Raw genomic sequence first — 8,561 nt, forward strand, 5'->3', positions numbered from 1 at the left:
GTGACAATCTGACATGCAGGAGGTTTCCTCTGACCATCAGGAGACATATTTTCACTGTGGGGTGACCAAGCACTGTCACAGGTGGATCAGGGCAGCTGTGGAGTCTCCATCCATGGAGCTACTCAGAAGCCACCTGGCAACAGTCCCTGGGTAGCCCTGCTGGGGTTGGACCAGGTGAACTCCAAGGTCCCTTCCAACCCTGGCCACCCCATGACTTGGTGACAGCTGGCCAAGCACCAGCCCAAGGAGCATGTCGAAGCCAGCACTCAGCTGCCACCAGTGCTGTCCCACAGCCCCAGCCAAGGCCACTGGCTCCAGGTGCCACGCTCCCAGGCCCCGTCCTGGCACTTGCCCGGTGCCACGCTACCTCCCGAGGCCGTGGTGTGAAGGCCGGCAGCGGGGCCGTGCCCAGCAGCGCGTATAAGAGGTGCCGAGCCCCAGGCAGGGTCTGTCCCCACGCGTGACGATGGCTTTGCTGTGGCTGCTGAGCTGCCTGGCGCTGGCGGGCTCTGCCCGTGCCACCCTTTCCGTGGAGAGTGCGTGGGGCTGCGGGGCTCGGCAGGGCGGGCGAGGGGCTTGGGGGGGCGGTGGCACTGGGGGGGGCGCGGGGGCGGGGGGGCTGGAGCCCCCATCCCACGGCTGCCTGTGCCCCGCAGGCTGTGGCGTGCCCGCCATCACTCCCGTCATCCGCGGCTACAACCGCATCGTCAACGGGGAGCCGGCGGTGCCAGGGTCCTGGCCGTGGCAGGTGTCCCTCCAGGTGAGTGTCTGGGCGCCCAAGGGGGGCCAGGGTGGGTGCTGGGGTGGGGGCCGGGCACAGAGCACCCCGGCGGTGGTGCCGGCGGTGCCGGGTGCTGACGCAGCTCTGCCCGCCAGCGCTACAACGGCTTCCACTTCTGCGGCGGGTCTCTGATCAGCGAGAACTGGGTGGTCACCGCTGCCCACTGCGGCGTCAGGTAGGTGCTGGCTCTGCTGCCGGCCACCCCGGGGCTGGGTGGGTGCACCGGGTCCCCAGGGAACCCCCTGTCCCTGTGCTGTGCCCGGTGCTCAGCGCCTGCCCGTGCCCAGGACCACCGACACCGTGGTGGTGGGCGCATACGACCAGGACGTGACCACCCCTGACGAGCAGAAGCTGACCATCGAGAAGGTACCACCGGCATGGGGGCCGTGTGCCTGCGGGGTCCCACGGCCACCATGAGAAGCCCCGGGGGTCCGGGTCCCCTTGTCCTGGGGGTCAGGGTCCCAGGGGTGTCTGTGGTGCCCCACGTTCCTGGGCTGGGGTCCCCCGGGGTGTCCCTGCTCCCCCTCATGCCTGGAGTTGGGACCGCACTCGCAGGACCCCCCAGGGATGGGGGTCAGGCCCCCAGGGTCCCCTTCATCCATCCCCACAGGTGATGTGACCTGGGCTGTCCCTGCTCCCCAGTGCCCGCGGGCTGGGGGCTGCCCTGAGGGGCCCTGAGCAGCCCCGAGGTCCCGGCCAGCAGCAGCCCCGGGTGGGCCACAGGCGCGTTGGTGGCCCCGTCTTCCTGAGACCAGTGCTTGGCCCTGCTCCCTGGCACCCACCAGTGCTGGGGCTTGTCCCCTGCTCCCTGGGCACGCCTTGGCCAGGGAGTTGGCGTCTGCCCCATCTCATGGTGCCCCTGAGTCCCTCTTGGTGTCCCTGGGGCGTCCGCACGGCCCAGTGCCCCAGGGGCTGGGGTCTGCTCCCTGTGTCCCCATCAGCCCAGGACCTGGGCTCTGCTCCCTGCGGTCCCTGTGAGTCCCCACCATGTCCCTGCTGCCCTGTGCCCCAGGGGCTGGGTCTGCAGCCCAGAGACCCCATCATCCCAGGACCCACAGGGCCATTCTCTGGGTTCCCTGCGGGCCCCCGGGGTCCCTGTTGGTCCCCAGGGAGCCCCCGGTGCCCAGCGCCCTGGCCAAGGGTGCAGGCAGGCGCTGGGAGCGGTGCTGCCTGCTCCAGGTCTTCAAGAACCCCAAGTTCAACATGCTGACCATCCGTGACGACATCACCCTGATCAAACTGGCCACTCCGGCGCGGATGTCAGCCCGCGTGTCCCCCGTCTGCCTGCCCCAGGCCACTGATGACTTCCCGGGGGGCATGACCTGTGTCACCACGGGCTGGGGGCTCACTGACCCCAACGGTACTGCGCTTTCCTGCCCCCGCGCAGCCTCAGCCCCATCCTTGCCTTCCTCCCTGGCCCCTTCCTCATCCCCGTACCCTTCCCCAGCCCCATCGCTGTCCTCATCCCCATGCTCAGCCTCAGGCCCAGCCCCATCCTCACCCCTGTCCCCTTCCCCATCCCCAGCCCCATCCTTGTACCCATCCTTCCCCCCATCCCCATCTCTGTCCTCATCCCCATCCCCACCCCTAAGTTCCAACCCACAACCGCTCCTGCCCTCCTCTCCCTCCCCATCCCCATCCCCATCCCCATCCCCATCCCCATCCCCATCCTCATCCTCGTCCTCGTCTTTGTCCTCGTCCTCGTCCTCGTCCTCATCCTCATGCCTGCGCACATCCCTCTCCCTATACCCCTCCCTGTCCTGGTCCCAGTCCCGGCCGCGGTGCTGGCACTGATGCCGCCCCGCTCGCCCGCAGCCTCGCAGACGCCGGCGGTGCTGCAGCAGGTGGCCCTGCCCCTGCTCACCAACGCGCAGTGCAAGCAGTACTGGGGGTTCCGCATCGCCGACGTGATGGTGTGCGCCGGTGCTGACGGTGCCTCCTCCTGCATGGTAGGTGCTCCCAGCCCCCCTGTGCCCCCTGTGCCCCCCGCGCCCCCCTCCCCAGCCCCTGCGCTCACCCGCTGCCCGCAGGGCGACTCCGGGGGCCCGCTGGTGTGCCAGAAGGACGGTGTCTGGAACCTGGTGGGCATCGTCTCCTGGGGCAGCAGCACCTGCGACCCCAACGTGCCCGGCGTCTACGCCCGCGTCACCAAGCTGCGCAGCTGGATCGACTCCATCCTGCAGGCCAACTGAGGCTGGCAATAAACGCTGCCACCCACCGTGCTGCGTCCTTGTGCCACAGCGGGGTGGGCGGGAGGTGTGCGGGGCAGCCGGGGGACAGGTGGCTGTGGGCAGGGGCATGCGGGAGGCTTGGCGACACTTGTCTGGGCATGGGGACGCCTGGCTGGGTGTGGACATCTGGCTGGGCATGGGGACAGGTGGGCATGGGGACAGCTGGCTGGGCAGGCGTGGGTGTAGACGTATATGGGGACACCTAGCTGGTCAGGGACACCAGACCGGGCATGGGGATCAGTGCCTACGGGGACACGTGGCTGGGCATGGGAACAGAGGGACAAGGGGACACCTGGCTGGGCACAGGGAAAGGTGGCCTGGGAGACACCTGTCCGGGCACGGGGACAGACGCATATGGGGACACCTGGCTGGGTGGAGGCCCCTGTCTGGGCATGGGGACAGCTGGATCTGGGGACACCTGTCTGGGTGTTGATACCAGGCCAGGAGTGGGCACAGATGGGCGGGCAGGCATGGGGACAGCTGGCCCCTTATGGGTACAGCTGGATATGGGGCCACCTGGCTGGGCGGGGACACCTGAGCAGTCATGGGGACAGGGGGACACCTAGCTCTTGAGGAAACCTGGCTGTGCATGGGGACAGATGGCCACGGAGACATCTGGATGGGCAGGGACACCTGGCTGGGTATGGGGACAGATGGATGTGGGGACACCTGGCAGGGAGGGGACACCAGTCTGGACACGGGGACAGATGCATATGGGGGGGGACACGTGGCTGGGCATGGGGGACACCTGTCTGGGCAGGGACCCCTGGCCGGGCATGGGGACAGATGGCCAGGGGGCGTGGGGACTCCTGGCTGTGCGTGGGGACAGCTGGCCGGGAGGGCTGGGGGCGCGGGGCCATGCGGCCCCATGGGGGCAGCGACCCCGGCCGGGTGTGGGGCCCCCTGGGCGGGCGCGGGGACACCGGGCGCGGGGACACGGGGCCGGGCTGGGAGCACGTGGCTCCCGCGGGGACACGGGGCCGGGGGGCGCGGGTGACCCCTTCCCGGCGCGGGCCGGGGGGGGCCGGGGGGGCCGGGGCCGGGGGCACAGGGCCCGGCGGGGGGGGCGCTGGGCGCAGCCCCGGGGCCGCGGCCGGAGCCACCTTAAGGCGGCGGCGGCGGCGGCGGCGGCGGGAGGGGGCGGGCGGCGGCGGGGGGGCAGGTCCCGCCCGGTCCCGTCCGTGCCCGTGCCCGTGCCCAGCATGGCCCTGCGGCGGGGGCTGGGGCTGGGGGCGGCGCTGTGGCGCCGGGGCTGCTGCTCCAAGGTGGGGCGGGGGGCGCGGGGGTGCCGGGGGGCGCGGGGGTCCGGGGTGTGGGGTACCCGCCGCGGCCCCGCCTGTGGGTGAGGGTCCTCCCGGTCGGACCCCCCGCCCCCGCCCCCGCCCTGACGGGGCCCTCGCCCCCCCCCAGCGCCCGCTGCCCCCCGACTTCGTGGCGGCCCTGCGGGCGGTGGTCGGGGCCCCCAACGTCTCCACGGCCCTGGCGGTGCGCGAGCAGCACGGCCACGACGAGTCCATGCACGCGTGGGTGCCGGGGCTGGGCTGGGGGCGCTGGGGAGGGGAGGGGTCCGGGCAGAGGAGGGGTGGGGGAGGGGAGGGGTCCGGGCAGGGGAAGGGTCTGGGCAGAGGAGGGGAACCAGCATGGGGAGAGGCCGGGTCTGAGCAGGGGAGGGGTCTGCACAGGGCCAGGCCGGGCAGGGCAGGGTCCCGGGGCAGGGGCAGCGTCTCCCCCGGGGCAGGGTCCCTCCCGGTGCCGGGTCTCCCCCGGGGCAGGGTCTCTCGGGGCTGGGTCTCCCCCGGGGCAGGGTCCCTCCCGGTGCCGGGTCTCCCCCGGGGCCGGGTCTCTCGGGGCTGGGTCTCCCCCGGCGCAGTGTCTCTCGGGGCTGGGTCTCCCCCGGGGCAGGGTCCCGGGGCAGGGGCAGCGTCTCCCCCGGGGCAGGGTCCCTCCCGGTGCCGGGTCTCCCCCGGGGCAGGGTCTCTCGGGGCAGGGTCCCTCCCGGGGCAGGGTCTCCCCCGGGGCAGGGTCTCTCGGGGCAGGGTCCCTCCCGGGGCAGGGTCTCCCCCGGGGCAGGGTCCCTCCCGGGGCAGGGTCTCTCGGGGCAGGGTCCCTCCCGGGGCAGGGTCTCCCCCGGGGCAGGGTCTCTCGGGGCAGGGTCCCTCCCGGTGCCGCTCCCGGGCAGACCCGTGCCCGCCGTGCCCCCCAGCTGCGCGCCCCCGGACGCGGTGGTGTGGCCCCGGGCGGTGGGGCAGGTGCAGGAGCTGGCGGCGCTCTGCTACCGCTGCCGCGTGCCCATGGTGCCCTTCGGCACCGGCACCGGCCTGGAGGGCGGCGTCAACGCCGTGCAGGTACGTGCCCCGGCCCCCCGCCCCCCGGGCCCGGCGTGCCCGGCCGTGCCCAGCCCCTGCGGTGCCCCCCGCCAGGGCGGCGTCTGCTTCGACCTGAGCCGCATGGACGCCGTGGCGGAGCTGAGCCTCGAGGACTTCTCGGTGGTGGTGGAGCCCGGCGTCACCCGCAAGGCCCTCAACAGCCGCCTGCGCGGCACCGGGCTCTGGTTCCCCGTCGGTACCGTGGGCAGCGGGGCGCGGCCGGGGGCGCGGGGCCGGGGGGCAGGCCTAGGGGTGCTGGGGACAGCGGTAGGGCGGGTGGCGCTGGGAGTGCTGGAGGGACTGGGGTGCCCGTGGGGCTGGGGGCGCTGCGTCCGCAAGAGTGCGGGGCGTCCCCAGGGGCGTGGGGGTGTCGTGGTCCCAGGGCCCCTGAGGGTGCCCATGGGTGTGCCGTGGTCCCCGGGGTTGCTGGGGAGCCCATGGGGCTGGGGTGCCAGGGGTGCGGCGGTCCCCGTGGGGTGCTGGGGTCGCCGTGGTACTGGAGGGGTTGTGCCGTGGTTCCAGGGGTGTCAAAGGGTGCCCATGGAGCTGGGGTTGCCGTGGTCCACGCTGTGCTGGGATTCCCGTGGCACCGGGGATGCTGTTGTCCCAGAGGTGCTGCAGCTGCCCGCAGGTGTGCCGTGGTCCCGGGGGTGCTGTGGGGCCCCACTGAGGTGCCGTGGTCTCCGCAATGGACAGGGGTGTGGTGGGGCCGGGGTCGCGGGTGCTGAGCGGGGGCAGCACGGGGGCTCACGGGGCCCCATCACATGTCCCTGTCCCCGTCCCCCCCGCAGACCCAGGGGCGGATGCCTCGCTGTGCGGCATGGCGGCCACAGGCGCCTCGGGCACGAACGCGGTGCGCTACGGCACCATGCGGCCCAACGTGCTCAACCTGCGCGTGGTGCTGCCGGACGGGCGCCTGCTGCACACCGCAGGCGCCGGGCGCCAGGCCAGGTGGGCGCTGGGGCCAGCCGGGCTGGGGGGGTCCGCGCCGGCGCCTGCTCACCAGGCTCGTGCAGGAAGCGCGCGGCCGGCTACGACCTGACGTCCCTCTTCGTGGGCTCCGAGGGCACCCTGGGCTTCCTGACGCAGGCCACGCTGCGCCTGCACCCCCTGCCCGAGGCCGTCGCCGCCACCGTCGCCACCTTCCCCAGCGTGCGGGCGGCCGTGGCCTGCACGGTGCAGGTGCTGCAGGCCGCCGTGCCCGTGGCGCGCATCGGTGGGTGCCGGGGCTGGCGCGGGGCCGGGGCTCCGGGTGCCGGTGGTGGTGGCCGGGCTCAGCGCCGCCGCCTCCCGCCCAGAATTCCTGGACGAGGTGATGGCAGATGCCTGCGGCCGCTACAGCGGGACGGGGCTGCCGGTGGCACCCACGCTCCTCCTGGAGCTCCATGGCTCCCGGCAGGGCCTGGCGGAGCAGCAGCGGCAGGCGGGTAGGGATGGCACCGGGCTGTGGCTGGGGGCTTGGGGCGGTGTGGGGGACAAGTGCTGGGGATGGGTGCTTGGGTGTGGGGGCCGTGGTGGGCACCCACAGAGAAGGGATGGGCGCCCAGGGTCAGGGGGCCCAGCGGCGTCACGGGGAGCAGGACAGTGCTGGGGGGCCACGCCATGCCTCTGGCGTCAGTGACAGGTGTGCAGGGCCTGGGGCAGGGTGACCAGGGTGCCTGGGGCAAGGCGCGGGTGCCCAGCAGCGGGGGTTGTTGGTCCTTGGTGTCCCCAGGGCAAGGGACGGGTGCCCAGAGCGTGGGTCTGGGGGGCCGGGGTCCACGGGTCCTGTGGGTGTGGGCGGGTGCGTCTGGCCGGGGATGGGGGACCAGTGTGCCCTGGGGGAGGGCCGGGCACCCAGGTCTGGGGACAGGGACACACACCAGGGGTGGGTGCCCAGGGTGGTACCTGGGAAGTCACCAGGGTGAGGGGTGGGTGCGTGGGCTGGGGGTCTGCTGGGGGGCCGGGGACCCGGGGCTGTCCCGGGGGGGCCGGATGAGCGCCCAGGGAGAGGGAACGGGGGCTGTCCCAGGGGTACGGGCGGGTGCCTGGTGCCGGTGCCAGGGTTGCGGGGCGGGCGGGCTCTGGGGGTGCTGGGGCGAGGGCCAGGGGTGCGGGGGGTCCCGTCGTGCCCCGTGGCAGGGTCCCGGCCCCGGCAGAGGAGATGGTGCGGCTGAACGGCGGCTCTGTGCCGGCCTGGTCGGAGGAGCCGGAGGAGCGTGGGCGGCTGTGGGCCATGCGGCACAGCGCCTGGTACGCCGCCCTGGCGCTGCGGCCCGGCTGCCAGGTGAGGGCCGGGCACGGGGGCGACGGCGGCAGCGCCCCGCGGAGCCACATGTGCCACGGCTCTGCCCTGCCCGGCCCAGGGCTACTCCACGGACGTCTGCGTGCCCATCTCGCGCCTGCCCGACGTGGTGGTGGAGACCCAGCGGGACCTGCGGGACTCCGGCCTCACCGGTCAGCGGGGCAGGGGCTGGGCTGGGGGCTGCCACGCTCCGCACCGCTCCCCGCCTGACCCGCGGCCCCGCAGGCCCCATGGTGGGACACGTGGGCGACGGCAACTTCCACTGCCTCCTCGTCTTCGACGCCCGGGACCCGGCCGAGGCGCAGCGCGTCCACGCCTTCGCCCAGCGCCTGGGCAGGTGGGCCGGGGGCGCCGCGGGGGGCCGTGGGCACCGGGGGGTGTCCCTGTGCTCTGACGGCCCCGTCCCGCAGGCGGGCGCTGGCGGCGGGGGGCACCTGCACCGGGGAGCACGGCGTGGGGCTGGGCAAGCGGGCGCTGCTGCGGGAGGAGCTGGGCCCGGAGGGGCTGGACACCCTGCGCCGCATCAAGGCTGTGCTGGACCCCCACAACCTCATGAACCCCGGCAAGGTGCTCTGAGGGGGGCAGCGGCACCCAGGCGGGCCAGGGGCCACAGCCCCCAGGGTTGTGGCTGGGCTGGGCTTGCTGCCCTGCCCTGCCCCCTGTCCTGTTCCCCCAAATCCTCTCATCCCCCCTCCTGGGGGTTGGGCACCCCCAATAAAAACCCTTCTGCACCAAAGTTACCATGCGCCATGATGTCTTTTTTGGGGGGACTGGCCACCCCAGTTCCTCCCTAGGGGGTCCATGTCCCGAGCAGTGTCTGTGTCCCGAGCAGTGCACACACAGACACCCACAGGCCAGGGGGACTGGGGGGTCCCACTTCAGCCACGTCCCCAGAGCTG

The 8,561-nt window shown here is 73.5% G+C and overlaps 2 protein-coding genes across 2 annotated transcripts; both read left to right on the forward strand.

The window, feature by feature from the left end:
- The first annotated feature begins 435 nt into the window (after positions 1 to 435).
- LOC129785651 (chymotrypsinogen 2-like) lies at positions 436 to 2,999 on the forward strand. Its single transcript, XM_055818818.1, has 7 exons — positions 436 to 536; positions 657 to 760; positions 877 to 956; positions 1,069 to 1,147; positions 1,961 to 2,141; positions 2,597 to 2,730; positions 2,812 to 2,999. Exons 1-7 carry the CDS (start codon positions 467 to 469, stop codon positions 2,971 to 2,973), a joined length of 810 nt encoding a protein of 269 aa, XP_055674793.1. The 5' UTR covers positions 436 to 466; the 3' UTR covers positions 2,974 to 2,999.
- A 1,188-nt stretch (positions 3,000 to 4,187) lies between these two features.
- On the forward strand, positions 4,188 to 8,398 carry LOC129785621 (probable D-lactate dehydrogenase, mitochondrial). Its single transcript, XM_055818531.1, has 11 exons — positions 4,188 to 4,277; positions 4,423 to 4,535; positions 5,216 to 5,357; positions 5,433 to 5,574; positions 6,170 to 6,329; positions 6,395 to 6,594; positions 6,677 to 6,805; positions 7,517 to 7,644; positions 7,724 to 7,814; positions 7,888 to 7,999; positions 8,073 to 8,398. The coding sequence occupies exons 1-11, from the start codon at positions 4,215 to 4,217 to the stop codon at positions 8,236 to 8,238; spliced, it is 1,446 nt and encodes a 481-aa protein (XP_055674506.1). The 5' UTR covers positions 4,188 to 4,214; the 3' UTR covers positions 8,239 to 8,398.
- Positions 8,399 to 8,561: the final 163 nt, after the last annotated feature.

This window comes from Falco peregrinus, chromosome 14 (genome assembly GCF_023634155.1).
Source record: "Falco peregrinus isolate bFalPer1 chromosome 14, bFalPer1.pri, whole genome shotgun sequence".
Classification (NCBI taxonomy): Eukaryota; Metazoa; Chordata; class Aves; order Falconiformes; family Falconidae; genus Falco; species Falco peregrinus.

Coding starts and splice junctions, on each gene's coding strand:
- LOC129785621 (XM_055818531.1), top strand. CDS start 4,215: ATGGCCCTGCGGCGGGGGCTGGGGCTGGGGGCGGCGCTGTGGCGCCGG. Junction 5,358..5,432: donor GCGGCGTCAACGCCGTGCAG/GTACGTGCCCCG, acceptor GCCCCCCGCCAG/GGCGGCGTCTGCTTCGACCT. Junction 7,815..7,887: donor GCGGGACTCCGGCCTCACCG/GTCAGCGGGGCA, acceptor GCGGCCCCGCAG/GCCCCATGGTGGGACACGTG.
- LOC129785651 (XM_055818818.1), top strand. CDS start 467: ATGGCTTTGCTGTGGCTGCTGAGCTGCCTGGCGCTGGCGGGCTCTGCC. Junction 537..656: donor TGCCACCCTTTCCGTGGAGA/GTGCGTGGGGCT, acceptor TGTGCCCCGCAG/GCTGTGGCGTGCCCGCCATC. Junction 1,148..1,960: donor AGAAGCTGACCATCGAGAAG/GTACCACCGGCA, acceptor TGCCTGCTCCAG/GTCTTCAAGAACCCCAAGTT.